The sequence below is a fragment of the Mobula birostris genome, chromosome 26, assembly GCF_030028105.1.
Source record: "Mobula birostris isolate sMobBir1 chromosome 26, sMobBir1.hap1, whole genome shotgun sequence".
In the NCBI taxonomy this organism is placed as follows: domain Eukaryota; kingdom Metazoa; phylum Chordata; class Chondrichthyes; order Myliobatiformes; family Myliobatidae; genus Mobula; species Mobula birostris.
The window spans coordinates 33,547,447-33,563,259 of record NC_092395.1 but is presented as its reverse complement, the minus strand read 5'-3'; the positions used below and the strand labels follow the sequence as shown (position 1 = coordinate 33,563,259).

General features: G+C 43.6%; 1 protein-coding gene across 1 annotated transcript in view; it reads left to right on the top strand.

Annotated features, from left to right (window-relative positions):
• The window catches only part of LOC140188391 (phospholipid-transporting ATPase ABCA1-like), a 210,820-nt gene that overhangs the window by 42,501 nt on the left and 152,506 nt on the right, over window positions 1-15,813 (top strand). Inside the window, exons 4-5 of the mRNA XM_072244622.1 lie at window positions 1,846-1,987; window positions 4,227-4,354. Coding sequence (XP_072100723.1) covers window positions 1,846-1,987; window positions 4,227-4,354 — 270 coding nt within the window. The remainder of the gene's footprint in view (window positions 1-1,845; window positions 1,988-4,226; window positions 4,355-15,813) is intronic.

The window sequence follows — 15,813 nt, the reverse complement described above, 5'->3', positions numbered from 1 at the left end:
CCCTCCTATTGGAAAGACAGAGGGATATTAGCCACTCCTGTCAAAAGTTCTCCATCAGACTGCAGGAAACTACTACATCATAGTTTGCTGCCTAAACCATTCTTTTTTGCTTCCCCCCCCCCCCACCTTCTAACTCTGACTCCTCATCTTTTTTTTCTCCAGTCCTGATGAAGGATCTCAGCCCGAAACGTTGACTGTACTTTCATAGATGCTGCCTGGCCTGTTGAGTTCCTCCAGTAATTTGTGTGTTTGCTTGGATTTCCAGCATCTGCAGATTTTCTCTTGTTGTTTTTCTTTGCTTTTTTTTCTTGTAGCTTTCCTAAACCAAACTACCATAAATGCTACGACACACTTGCAAGATGGTAGCAGGATTAATAGAATACCAATCCCATCTTGGTACGTGCTTGACCATTGGTGGTGGATCTGCTGCCAGGATGTACAAATCTTTAAAATTATTCATGTCACTTTCATTAAGTACATGTAGGCTAATGGCACCTAGTATATATGGAGAGACATATATTGGTATATGTACACTATATCGATAAGCATCTGGAGACTTGCTGCGAGGTGAATGTGTAATATCCTCTGATCAGTGGATATACTGTGTACAATATTAGTATTCACTTTTCAAAGTGAAGCTGGCATGAGCTGCCAGTGAAACTTGATTGTCAGGGTACAACCTCATGAAAAAGTGTTGTCTGTAGAAATGGGACCAATGCCTTAAGATGTTGCAGAGAAATACACAATTCCTGAGGGCAAGTATTTCTCTTGGCTTATTGGGCTTCCTTCGAAGTAGACTTCTGTGTTCTAAGTTTTTCTCTTTGCTGACCTTTATTCCAATAGAATATCTTCACTCACCACTATCCTAAATTTGAAAGGAATCTGTTCTTGTGTTGTATTAGCCTCATGTATCAATATTAGACTGCCAGCTGCCTGATTGTTCCTTGAGCAAGTTACCATTATTTTAGCTAAAGATATATGTTTGACCTAATTTTATTTTTTGACAAAGATTATCACGATATTTCGTGTGGGAAGTGGTGTTTTTGCAATTTAGATTAGTGTTTGGCTGCAACGTTTGCAAGTAACGTATGAGATTATAGCTCCAGGCTCGAGAAGCTGTGGTTACTCTCCTTAGAGCAGACTACGAAGTGATCTGAGGGAGGTGTACACAATCAGGACTGGTTTAGATAAGGTAAATAGAGGGTTGGTAGTGATGATAGGCAGATTTCCCATTAGTGGAGGGTTCAGATACAGAGAGATTGATATCATATCTTGGGCAAAAGGTACAGTGGGAAACGAGAAAACGTGCTTACACAAAGCAGTATTAGCTGTTTGCATTCTCATTGCCTGTATGAAATGTGAAAATGGAATCAACAGGAGCCTCTGAGATAATGTGAAGAACAAGTTTTCAGGACTGTGAAGAAAACACCATGGAAATGCAGCTGATAGGATTAAGACAGGTGCAGATTCAGTGGGCTGACTGGCCACCTTCTGCACTGCAGCAGTTCTATGAAATGGAAATTCTGCCTTCAAGTGCAGGGAATGAAATGGTAATCTTGTTCCTGACAGCAGAGTACTTGGAAACATAAAATATTTGCTCTATTTCTGAGTTAATTCCTAAAGGCTGTTTGATGGTAGTAGATTGCATATCAACAGTTAAGCTTGCCAAAATCATCCAAACATGAAGTGTTGTAGTTGCAACTCTTTTAAAGTTAAATGATAATTGCTATTACACCTGAATTAATTAACAATTTCTGACAAAAATAGAAAACTTGATATCCTTATGATTGAGTAGGAGGGTTAGGCTTTCATTTGGGATTACAGTTTGCCTGTTTCTCTTGATAGGCCATTTTCCAAACAAAGCACTACCATCAGCAGGGACACTGCCATGGATACAAGGAATCATCTGCAACGTTAACAATCCTTGCTTCCAGTATGCTACACCAGGAGAAACTCCAGGAGTTGTGGGGAATTTCAACCAATCCATGTAAGAGGTGTTATGTCTCCTGTTTCACCAAAGAAGTATCTGTATCCAACCCATGCAGGATAGGAATTGTCGAGTGCTAACTCACACAAATCAGTGCAATGCATGTTGAAGGAAGTCCCGATCAAATCATGCAAGAATTCATTAAATTTATTTTGGAGTACTCTGCCCAGTTGCACATTTCATCAGTTGGAAACAGAAAAGAAAAGAGATTTCCATTAATAAGGTCCAAGTTGTGTGAAAAGACTGGACTAACGTAACACTTGTACTTTCCCTCTGAAATGTATTTCCATTAACTTTAGTGGAAATTAACTCCTTTAGTTAGGACCCACTTTATCAGAACCAAATTTCGGAAGTACTGTATAACTCAAGGTAAATGATTGCTTAGAACAACCGAGTATAATTGGAGATGGCCAGCTGGGTCTAATCAGAGGCAACCAATGTGGCTTTTTCATGTTTGACCAAGCTGATAGAATTTTTGAAGAGGTAACCAAGCGTATTGATCAGGTCAGAGCAGTTCTGAACTCTACACTATAGAAGGATGCGATTATGCCACAGAGAGTACAGGAGAGATTCACCAGGAGGTTTCTTGGAATGGAATGATTCGGTTATGAGAGACCAGAGAAGCCTAGTGTGTTCTACCTGGAGCAGAGGAAATTAAGAAGGGACATAGTTGAGGTAGATAAAACTGAGTGTAGAAGATGTAAGCGTCAGGAAGCTTTGCCCTATACCAGAGGTAGATGAAAAAGAAGACACAGATTTAGGATAAAGGTGAAGTCAATCAGGGGGGGGACATTTTTGATCCAGAGAGTGACAACTACCTGGAGTACAGTGCTTAAGGAAATGATTGAAACTGGGTAACTGACAACCTCTTAAAGACTCTGGATGGGTTCTTGAATCACTTGTACATGGAAGCATATGGACCTCTGAGATGGAGTTATTGCAGATGGGTGCTCACCGGTCAGTGTGGATGTGGTGATGTGGTTTCCTTGCTGTGCACTTTTAACTCTAAGACAAAGTATGGCTGTGTTGCACATTTAGTGTAAGGAACTGAGGCTAATTACACCCCCCCGCCTTAAGATTTGTGACCTAAAAAGTTATCATGTAAGCAAATTAGAAAAAACTGGAAGTGTTAAGTCTTGTTTATTACCTTTATAAAATGAGGCCAGAAACTGAATTAATAGTGTTACCAATATGTGAAATTAGCTTCTAGGTATAACAATGGAGGTGAAAATTGTGGAACCACTTAAGGACCAGTTGTGTATCTGTGATGATGATTTTTCCGGCCAGATGATTTGTAGATAGCTTGTATGATCTACACCAACTGAATTTTTGATCAGTAGTCTGTTGTTTAATCATGTTCCCCAGTATTTGTTCAAATTCGTGATTTACCTCTATTTAAACAGTAGATCTTTTGGTCTGCTTGTCCATAACTTGTAGGTAAGATTTCAGCCATTGTTGGAATGGAAATCAGCTGTATTGAAACCTAGAACTCTCCCATCTTCTCTCTTCCAATCTTGCTTTGACAATATTCATTTCAGGATCTGGTAGCCTAGGTGTTGGCATCACTTGTCAGTACTGTCCTTTTGCCTCTCTGTACCCCTCAATGCCACTCCCCTACCCTCACTGTTATGGGCCCCCTCTTTAGCCTCTCTTGATCACTCACAAATTCTGTTAACAATGTGAGATGCAGACAGCAGCAGCAAAATACTTCTGAAGTTGGCCAGAGTTGAAGGTTTTCTTGTCCTCTGGACAAATGCCATGAAAATAAGACTCCTCATGGAGCATTTCCGTGCTTTGCCATATGGAGCAGAAATGTCTTGGGTTTCATTATTGCTAAGTTAACAAATCACGAAGTAGGGAATGCTGGGGCTCCAACGTGGATGTTCATACACCTGCAAGGTGTAAACAAGTGTTTTTTGTCCATGAGCACCTTCTTTGAACATATTTTCCAAGATGAGGGAGAAAAGATCACCTTGTGTTGTTCTTAAATGTGTTCAGTGAGCAGGGTGATGTTCATTGTGACACTTCACACATGAATGGGAACTAGAATAAGAAAACTAAAGATCCTACACATTCTAACAGTCAGCTGTGTCACAGAAGGAGAGGAGATGCACTTAATAATTGGTCAGTTTCCCTTGCATATCTGAGGAGAGAGACCATTTTATAATCAGTAACTTTGGCAACTTTTCATCTACTGTAGACCACTTACGTTAGACATGCTTCTGCTGTCTCTCCACAGTGTTTCTCGGTTGTTCTCGGATGCTCAGAAGGTACTGCATCATGCCAACAGGGAACACATTCTACAGAGCTTCCATGAATTCATGAGCACGCTGAGAAAGCTGATTGATGACATCCGTCCTTTGTCAGGTATGAGTTTCAGTATCTGAAGTAATGCAGAAACATTGAAGTTATTCCTCAGTCTTTACATTCCTTATTCAAGACTGTTAGAAGAAGCGTCAAAGTTACATCATGGACTTTTGTCTTAATAATGAATTGCAAACATCACTTAAGGAACACTAACCTAGAAATTTGGATTCATAGCAGTATCTTTAACTGCATTCTTTTTCCATGAATGGAAATCCATTGCAACTATCTTTGGTAGAATTTCTCCTGTTGAGACCTACAACTGGTCTCTTATGAGCACAATCCACCCTTGTGCACTTAATGGGATATCGATATCAACCACAAATAGGATCACGTCATACCTTGTGCAACTCTCCTTTCAGAGAATTGAGATGAAAATTAGACCAAGTTGTCTTAGGGAGGACCATTATTGAGCACACCAGGAAAAATAAGTGCTTCACAATGTGGTGATAGATTAAGAGAATTGAACAAGGATAAGTCTCTTTGATCCTCTGGGCTCATTAATGTTACACATGATGCTGACTATCATACATCTTACAGACTCTCTTATCCAAAACCAGGCCCTGGTTGATCCTAAGGGTCCTCATTCTTTCTTCTTTTTGAAAGAAATCGAAAACACTTTCAACATGGGAACACCCCACAGTGTCAGCTACAGATGGCTGACCCTCAAGAGGATTGAGGAGCAGTTCCTAGGCTCGAGCCTCTCCTCCATGCTTGAATATATTATGTCCCTTGAGAGGTGGCTTGATCGAGGTGTACAAGATGAGAAACATAGATTAAGTGGACAGTCAGACTTTCGTTTTTCTCCTGCCAGGGCTGAAATGTCTAATACAAGTGGCAGAACATAACCTCAAGGTGTTGGGAGAAAAAGATGTCAGAGGTAGATTTCCTTTTACCCAGGGACTGGAGGGTGTGTGGAATGCACTGCCAGGGTGGCGGCAGAGGCAGATATGTTAGGAACATTTAAGAGATTTTTAGGGAGGCAAATAGATGAAAGAAAAGAAGAGGGCTATGTGGGAAGGAATGGTTAAATTGATCTCGGAGTAGGTTAAAGGGTCAGCACAATTTCATGGACCGAAGGGCCTGTATTGTATGATACTGTTCTGTGTGCTGGCCTGAAAACACCTGCCGCCTGCACAATGACTGTTTCACCATTTTAATTGAAAAATGGAGGAAAGGTGTAGAATTAATCCAATAGTCTGTTGATTTAATCAGACACTCAATCTCTTCAGTAGCACCACCACCAGTTTTAAATAGTGTTGAAACCTCTGAATGGAAATCCAAAGTGGCAAATGCCAGAAATACTCAGCAAGTTAACAGCATCTGAGGAGATAAGAACCACTGTTCCCCCTGGTGCACTATCGATTACTCCAAAAGACTGGAAGTAGAGTAAATACTGAAAGGCTTTCATTAGCAGTAAAATGGGTGCTCGTCCATTCTGTGTCTGCCCTGGACTGAGGGAGGAGCAGTGACACAATCGCCTTTATTCAGGGGTCTGTGGGAGGAGCCACAGGAGCAGTCAGCAGAGGGGCGTGTCCAGACAGTTAACCCATTTACAACCTATATTCACGGTTTACCACACCCCCTATGCTACACTGGTACACAGCTGAGCAGTAACTGAAATGCTCCCATGCACATAGTCTTCATTGTCGCGCAGCAGGAATTGGACGCAGCTAGAAAAAGTTAATGAAATGTGCAAGTTTTTCTTTATACCCTTTATACCCTTCAATTAATAAATAAAATCAAAAGAATGTGATTTTTTGGTTATCATTCTAAATATTCATAGTATGCAATATCACAAAAAAGTGCCACACAGTTTGAGGCCCTGTAAAAATTCAAGGATTCAAAGTGCATTTATTATCGAAGTATGCATACGGAATATTGCTCTGAGATTTGTCCTCCTGCAGGTAGCCGCGAAATAAAGAATCACCAGGGAACCCCTTCAAAAAAGCGTCAAAAACACCCAACGCGCGAAAAAAAAGAACGAATTGCGCAAATGGCAAAAAGCAAGTGAACAACACGTAGAAAGTCAAACTGGGAGTCCAGTCATATTTGGTTTAGTTCACATCAGCGCTGCAGGGCCTTCCTTTGCCAAAACGGCCCAGACCACACTGATCGCTCTGATCAAACCACTCAAAAACAAGCAGAACAAAAATGAGTAACCGGAATCCAAGAACACAGGCTCAAAGTGAATCCACAGCCTCGCTGATCAATCCTGGCAATGTGGATCCCCAGACTCCTGCGCTTTCCTCCCGACAGCAGCTACCAGGCAGACGACGCCAAACATGCACTCGTCCTCCGTTCTCATCCTCATCGACTTCAGCTTTGCTCAGCGCCTCAATCAGAGAGAAGCAATAGAGTCAATCAGGGGCTCGCACCCTCGGCGCCTCAACCGGAGAAGAGCAATAGAGATAATCAGGTGCTTGTACCCTCGATGCTTTAATGGGAGAGAAGCAAAGGAGTCGATCAGGGGCTCGCGCTTCGCCTCCAAGCCTCCAGGCTTCACACTTTGCTCCAAACCTCACCAGACTCCCTCAGACAGCAAAGCACCAGATAGCTCAATAGGCCCAAACTACAAATACACTCAGTGGCCACTTTGTTAGGTATCTCCTCTACCTAATAAGGTGGCCACTGAGTGTAAGTTCATGGTCTTCTGCTGCTGTAGCCCATCCACATTGAGCTTCGGTGTGTTGTGCGTTCAGACATGTGCTTCTGCACACCATTGTTGTAATGTGTGGTTAGTTGAGTTACTGCCATCTTCCTGTCAGATTGAAGTAGCCTGGCTATTCTCCTCTGACCACTCATTAATAAGGCATTTTCACATATAAAATTGCTGCTCACTGGATGTTTTTTGTTTTTTGTACCATTATCTGTAAAACCTAAAGACTGTTGTGTGAGTAAATCCAAGGAGGTCAACAGCTACTGAGAGAACTCACACCACCCTGTATGGCACCAACGATCATTCCATGGTCAAAGTCACGTAGATTACATTTCTCCCCCTGTCTGATGTTTGGTCTGAACAACAATTGAACTTCTGGTGCTTAAGACATAGGAGAATAAATAGGCCATTTGGCCCATCAAGACTGCTCTGCAATTTCATCATGGCTAATTTGTTATCCTCCTCAACCCTATTCTCCTGCCTTCTCCTCTTAATCTTTGCTGCCTTTGCTAATCAAGAACTTATCAACCTCTGCTTTAAATATACCCAATGACTTGGTCTCTACAGTCATCAATGGAAATGAATTCCACAGAGTCAACACCCTCTGGTTTAAGAAATTCCTCCTCTTCTCTATTCTAAATGTATGTCCCTGTGCATGCTTTTATGCATTGAGTTGCTGCCACATGATTGGCTGATTAGATATTTGCATTAACGAGCGGTTGTACCTAACAAAGTGACCACTGTATCTGTCCTTTTGTCACCCTGACAGCTGGGTGACAGGTTAATTTTATTGTGCCTTAATAAACTTGGTACAGAAATAGAGATCAAAGTTGCTGGTGAATGCAGCAGGCCAGGCAGCATCGTTAGGAAGAGGTACAGTCGACGTTTCAGGCCGAGACCCTTCGTCAGGACTAACTGAAGGAAGAGTTAGTAAGAGATTGAGAGGGGGAGGGGGAGATCCAAAATGATCCCAAAGCGGTTCTCCATAACTTCCGCCACCTCCAACGGGATCCCACTAAGCACATCTTTCCTCCCCCCCCCCCCCCCCGCTTTCCGTAGGGATCGCTTCCTACGCGACTCACTTGTCCATTCGTACCCTCCCATCCCTCCCCACTGATCTCCCTCCTGGCACTTATCCTTGTAAGCGGAACAAGTGCTACACATGCCCTTACACTTCCTCCCTTACCACCATTCAGGGCCCCAGACAGTCCTTCCAGGTGAGGCGACACTTCACCTGTGAGTCGGCAGGGGTGATATTCTGCGTCCGGTGCTCCCGATGTGGCCTTCTATATATTGGTGAGACCCGACGCAGACTGGGAGACCGCTTTGCTGAACACCTACGCTCTGCCCGCCAGAGAAAGCAGGATCTCCCAGTGGCCACACATTTTAATTCCACATCCCATTCTCATTCTGACAGGTCTATCCACGGCCTCCTCTACTGTAAAGATGAAGCCACACTCAGGTTGGAGGAACAACACCTTATATTCCGTCTGGGTAGCCTCCAACCTGATGGCATGAACATCGATTTCTCTAACTTCCGCTGATGCCCCACCTCCCTCTCGTACCCCATCTGTTATTTATTTATATACACACATTCTTTCTCTCTCTCCTTTTTCTCCCTCTGTCCCTCTGACTATACCCCTTGCCCGTCCTCTGGGTTCCCCCCCCTTTTCTTTCTCCCTGGGCCTCTTGTCCCATGATACTCTCATATCCCCTTTTGCCAATCAACTGTCCAGCTCTTGGCTCCATCCCTCCCCCTCCTGTCTTCTCCTATCATTTTGGATTTTCCCCCTCCCCCTCCCACTTTCAAATCTCTTACTAGCTCTTCCTTCAGTTAGTCCTGACGAAGGGTCTCGGCCTGAAACGTCGACTGTACCTCTTCCTAGAGATGCTGCCTGGCCTGCTGCGTTCACCAGCAACTTTTATGTGTGTTGCTTGAATTTCCAGCGTCTGCAGATTTCCTGTTGTTTACAGAAATAGAGATGTACTCAAGGGTTTTTTTTTACATTCCTGTTCTGACTTAAAAATCAGTGGAAGAAATGTAAGAAATTCTGGCCAGATTTCAAATGTCCAGACAGGATTACAATTAAAAGCACTTATTGAGATTGCCACATTGGGAATCATGAAATCATCTGTTTACTTGCATGAGGTCATTAATAATTTCTCACTTTATCTGATGATAGATGTTCCTCTGAACTTGTTGTCCCTTGTTTTCTGAGATGATCTGCTTGGACTCAAAGGGCTGAATGGCCTGTTTCTGTGGCATATCTTTTTACAACTCTGACTCTGACACTTCTTAAAGTTAAGCGAAGTCTAAGCTCAAGCTTCCAACACATTACAATGCATTCGAATACATCAAGTATTTCTACAAGCTTGGTCCATTTGCATTTTGTCAGTAAGTCTGAAAGTTCAAAGTCGAAAGTAGATTTATTATCATTCTAAAAGTCTGTATATGTTACCATGTACTGCCTTGAGATTCACTTTCTTGCGAGTAATCAGAATTCAGGAACACATGCAATATAAACCTCAAAGCCCTGCAAAACGGGTCCATAGCCTTGCTGACTTCATTTTCAGTAGCTACACAGAAATACAATGGGGGGAAAAAATGGAAAACTACGCACAAGGTCAGGCAATCAATGTGCACTAGAAGACAATGTGCAAATACAAAAAAGACGGCTGATTAAAAGAAAATGTTGATATTATGGTTGTAAAGTCCATGAAAGTGAGATCTACTGATTTCATCTAGGTCTGAGACATACTTGTGGATTCAGGTGCCTCAAACTTAGTAGCCGTGCCCTACTTAGTGTGTCAGTGATGTCCCGTCCACCCTTCATACCCTCATGGATCCTGCTCTATTAGTGTGTTGTACTTCCTCAAGACATGGGAAGTATCTAACTCCACAGTCTACAGCTCTGTAAAATTCAAGTTTGGCATTCACTGTGCAAGTTATCAACTCTTTCTTATTGCTTCCTGCTAATCCGCTTTTTGAGAAATGGCTTCTTCTGATTCTTGATTTTTGAGAATGTGCTTTAATGGAAAGTAATTGTGTGCTGATGTTTAGCTAAGTCACTGTGAAAATGATGTCCATATTTACTGAGCCTGGACCCAATGCATGAAAATTGGAAATCAATAATGGAAGGCTGCATTTTCAGCTTATTGGCCCACGTTTTATGTTCTATGAGGATAATGATGTCATTTTTCAAACCATCCAACAAAGCCCTGTTTAAAATGTCAAACTGTATCATTTGCTGGTCTCATCTGTGTAGGCCTGTGTGCAGTGCAAGTTGTAGCTTATGGTCTTATTTATACAGGGCCTTACTATTTCAAAACATTAAAAATACCTCATTAAAGGGATAATGAATAATGAATTGCTTTGAAGTAAAATTTGAAGTACATGGGCTAACAGGCCAGTGATCTATGCCAGCAATCTTCAGAAAACATACAACAATGACAAACAATTAAAAACTTTTTTGGCCCAATTGTGCTGCGTAAATGCAAGCAGGCATTTTCCAGTGAAGTTGGGTGGGACTACAACCAGATGCCATGGGTTAAGGGTGATAGGTAAGATCTTTAAGGGGAACATGAGGGGAAACTTCTTCACTCAGAGGGTCATGAGAATGTGGAATGACCTGCCAGCACGAGTGGTGCATGCGAGCTTGATTTCAACATTTAAGAGGAATTTGGGTGGGTATATGGATAGTAGGGATATGGAGGGCTATGGTCCTGGTGCAGGATGATGGGAGTAGGCAATTTAAATGGTTTCAGCATGGACTAGATGGGCTGAAGGGCCTATTTCTGTGCTGTACTACTCTGACTGTAAAACATTTGATGCAAGATTGAACTGAATTATAGTTTGGTTGAGGTGATTTGACTGCTGACTCCTGGTTTGCCTGATTGAAGAAAGCAAAGTTTACCAGAGTCCATTAATATTAATAACCTGAATATATAGATCAATATACATTTGGATGAATTCCATACACTGGTCTGTAATGTAACCTTTCACAAAATCAAGAAAAAGAGCAAGCATTTATTTTATTCCTATTGTGATCTTGTCCTAGGGAATTTAGCAGCAAGTTAAGAACTTTTGTGTTGTATTCTTCTTTGATGTAGGGAAGCTTTCACATCAGGTCCTATAAATAGATACAAAGTAACTTAGTGTTTTTGGTAATGTTAATTAAGGATGTTGGCCAGGGCATAGAGCCAAGGAATATTTTGCATCTACTTCACAAAGAATGGGCCTTGGTTTAATCACTCACATGGAAGATATTTCTCTTGCAAGACAGCATTCCCTCGGTACTGCTTTAGATTGTCAGGCTGGATTATGTGCTCCAAATCTCAAGGAAGGTGCTTGTGCCAACAATGTGCGGGATCAAATGTAAGAGTGTTATTTTGTTGTTGTCTTCAGTTTTCTTATCCATTTGGTTGTAATTCATAAGTGAATTTGGATAGATTGCATCATCTGTGGAATGGATGTAAATGGAACCCCCAATTTTTCCAAATTTTCTGGTGACCACTACTGAGTTGAATGGTGATTAGGCATGGTTGTCATGTACACAGTGGTCAGAGAGTATCTAAATCAAAACTAAATATCTGCAAAATGAATTACTCCTTGCATTTTGCCCATGGTGTGGAAGGGTGACTAATGAGATTGGTGCCTTTTGGAGTTGAGGCACAAGTATTCCCAAATTCTCGATGACCGACTGCAGATGGTGAAATCTGGAGCAATGCACAAAGTGCTGGAGGAACTTAGTGAATCGAGCAGTATCTATGGAGAGGACTGGACGGTTAACATCCATTTTCGTCTGTAGGTGCTGCTTGGCCAGCTGTGTTCCTCCAGCACTTGGTGCTGTTCCCAAATTCATCACTCTTTTAGAACATAGAATAGTACAGCACAGTACAGGCCCTTTGGCCCACAATGTTGTGCCGACCCTCAAACCCTGCCTTCCATATAAGCCCCCACCTTAAATTCCTCCATATACCTGTCTAGTAGTCTCTTAAACTTCACTAGTGTATCTGCCTCCACCACTGACTCAGGCAGTGCATTCCACGCACCATCCACTCTCTGAGTAAAAAACCTTCCTCTAACATCCCCCTTGAACTTCCCACCCCTTACCTTAAAGCCATGTCCTCTTGTATTGAGCAGTGGTGCCCTGGGGAAGAGGTGCTGGCTATCCACTCTATCTATTCCTCTTATTATCTTGTACACCCCTATCATGTCTCCTCTCATCCTCCTTCTCTTCAAAGAGTAAAGCCCTAGCTCCCTTAATCACTGATCATAATGCATACTCTCTAAACCAGGCAGCGTCCTGGTAAATCTCCTCTGTACCCTTTCAGTGCTTTCACATCCTTCCTATAGTGAGGCGACCAGAACTGGATACAGTACTCCAAGTGTGGCCTAACCAGAGTTTTATAGAGCTGCATCATTACCCCACGACTCTTAAACTCTATCCCTCGACTTATGAAAGCTAACACCCCATAAGCTTTCTTAACTACCCTATCCACCTGTGAGGCAACTTTCAGGGATCTGTGGACATGTACCCCCAGATCCCTCTGCTCCTCCACACTACCAAGTATCCTGCCATTTATTTTGTACTCTGCCTTAGAGTTTGTCCTTCCAAAGTGTACCACCTCACACTTCTCCGGGTTGAACTCCATGTGCCACTTCTCAGCCCACTTCTGCATCCTATCAATGTCCCTCTGCAATCTTTGATAATCCTCTACACTATCTACAACACCACCAACCTTTGTGTCATCTGCAAACTTGCCAACCCACCCTTCTACCCCCACATCCAGGTTGTTAATAAAAATCACGAAAAGTAGAGGTCCCAGAACAGATCCTTGTGGGACACCACTAGTCACAATCCTCCAATCTGAACATACTCCCTCCACCACAACCCTCTGCCTTCTGCAGGCAAGCCAATTCTGAATCCACCTGGCCAAACCTCCCTGGATCCTATGCGTTCTGACTTTCTGAATAAGCCTACCATGTGGAACCTTGTCAAATGCCTTACTAAAATCCATATAGATCACATCCACTGCACTACCCTCATCTATATGCCTGGTCACCTCCTCAAAGAACTCTATCAGGCTTGTTAGACACGATCTGCCAAAGCCATGCTGACTGTCCCTGATCAGAGCATGATTCTCTAAATGCCCAGAGATCCTATCTCTCTTTTCCAACAGCTTTCCCACCACAGATGTAAGGCTCACTGGCCAATAATTACCCGGACTATCCCTTCTACCTTTTTTGAACAAGGGGACAACAATCGCCTCCCTCCAATCCTCCGATACCATTCCCGTGGACAACGAGGACATAAAGATCCTAGCCAGAGGCTCAGCAATCTCTTCCCTCGCCACGTGGAGCAGCCTGGGGAATATTCTGTCAGGCCCCAGGGACTTATCCATCCTAATCTATTTTAACAACTCCAACACCTCCTCTCCCTTAATATCAATATGCTCCAGAACATCAACCTCACTCATATTGTCCTCACCATCATCAAGTTCCCTCTCATTGCTGAATACCGAAGAGAAGTATTCATTGAGGACCTCGCTCACTTCCACAGCCTCCAGGCACATCTTTTCACCTTTATCTCTAATGGGTCCTACCTTCACTCCTGTCAAACTTTTTTTCTTCACATGATTGAAGAATGTCTCGGAGTTTTCCTTTACCCTACTCGCCAAGGCCTTCTCATGCTTCCTTCTTGCTCTTCTCAGCCCCTTCTTAAGCTCCTTTCTTGCTTCCCTATATTCCTCAATAGACCCATCTGATCCCTGCTTCCTAAACCTCATGTATGCTGCCTTCTTCCACCTGACTAGATTTTCCACCTCACTTGTCACCCATGGTTCCGTCACCCTACCATTCTTTATCTTCCTCACCGGGACAAATTTATCCCTAACATCCCGCAAGAGATCTCTAAACATCGACCACATGTCCATAGTACATTTCCCTGCAAGAACATCATCCCAATTCACACCCAGCAAGTTCTAGCCTTATAGCTTCATAATTTGCCCTTCCTCAATTAAAAATTTTCCTGTCCTTTCTGATTCTATCCTTTTCTATGATAATGCTAAAGGTCAGGGAGCGTTGGTTACTGTCCCCCAGATGCTCACCCACTGAGAGATCTGTGACCTGACCCGGTTCATTACCTAGTACTAGATCTAGTATGGCATTCCCCCGGTCGGCCTGTCCACATACTGTGACAGGAATCCGTCCTGGACACACTTAACAAACTCTGCCCCATCTAAACCCTTGGAACTAATCAGGTGCCAATCAATATTAGGGAAGTTAAAGTCACCCGCGATAACAACCCTGTTATTTTTGCACCTTTCCAAAATCTGCCTCCCAATCTGCTCCTCTGTATCTCTGCTGCTATTAGGGGGCCTATAGAATACTCCCAATAGAGTAACTGCTCCCTTCCTGTTCCTGACTTCCACCCATACTGACTCAAAAGAGGATCCTGCTACATTACCCACCCTTTGTGTAGCTGTAGTAGTATTCCTGACCAGTAATGCCACCCCTCCTTCCCTTTTCCCGCCCTCTCTATCCCTTTTAAAGCACTGAAATCCAGGGATATTGAGAATCCATTCCTGTCCTGGTGCCAGCCAAGTCTCTGTAATGGCCACTACATCATAATTCCATGTATGTATCCAAGCTCTCAGTTCATCACCTTTGTTCCTGCTGCTTCTTGCATTGAGGTACACACATTTCAGCCCTTCTACCTTACTGTCTTTACACCGTTTATTCTGCTTCTCTTTCCTCAAAGCCTCTCTATATGTTAGATCTGGCTTTACTCCATGCACTTCTTTCACCGCTCTATTGCTCCGGGTCTCATCCCCCTCACAAATTAGTTTAAACCCTCCCAAACCATGCTAGCAAACCTACCTGCAGGGATATTGCTCTCCCTCGAGTTCAGGTGCAACCCATCCAATCTGTACAGGTCCCACCTTCCCCAGAAAAGATCCCAATGATCCAAAAATTCAAAACCCTGCTCCCTGCACCAACTCCTCAGCCACGCATTCAACTGCCATCACTTTCAATTCTTACCATCACTGTCACGTAGCACTGGCAGCAATCCTGAGAACGCCACCCTTGAGGTCCTGTTCTTCAGCCTTCTGCCTAGTTCCTGAAACTCACACTTCAGGACCTCATCCCTCTTCCTGCCTATGTCGTTGGTCCCAACATGTATCACGACTTCTGGTTGCTTTCCCTCTCATACCAGGATGTCGTGCACCCGGTCAGAGTCATCCTGGATCCTGGCACCCGGGAGGAAACAAACCATGCGGGTGTCCTTCTCACGTCCACAAAATGTCCTGTCTGCTCCCCTGACTATAGAGTCTCCAATGACAGCAGCTCTCCTCTCCTCCGTCCCACCCTTCTGCACCGCCGGGTCAGACTCAGTGCCGGAGGCCCTGCCACCGTGGCTCACACCTGGTCGGTCGTCCCCACCAACAGTATCCAGGACGGTAAACTTATTATTCAGGGGAATGGCTACAGGGGTGCTCTGCACTACCTGTCTGCTCACCTTCGCCTTCCCCCCTCTGACTGTCACCCAATGACCTGCTTCCGACAGCCTAGGTGTGACTACCTGCCTGTAGCTCTCATCTATGACTGCCTCATTCTCCCTTATGAGTCGAAGGTCATCCAGGTGCTGCTCCAGATTCCTTACATGGTCTTCCAGATCGCCTAGCCGTATGCACTTCTGGCAGTCGTGACTCTATGGGAGAGGGGCGTTCCCCCAAGACTGCCACATCTCACATGAGAGACACATCACCATCTCAGGAGACATTGTAAAGACTAACTGCA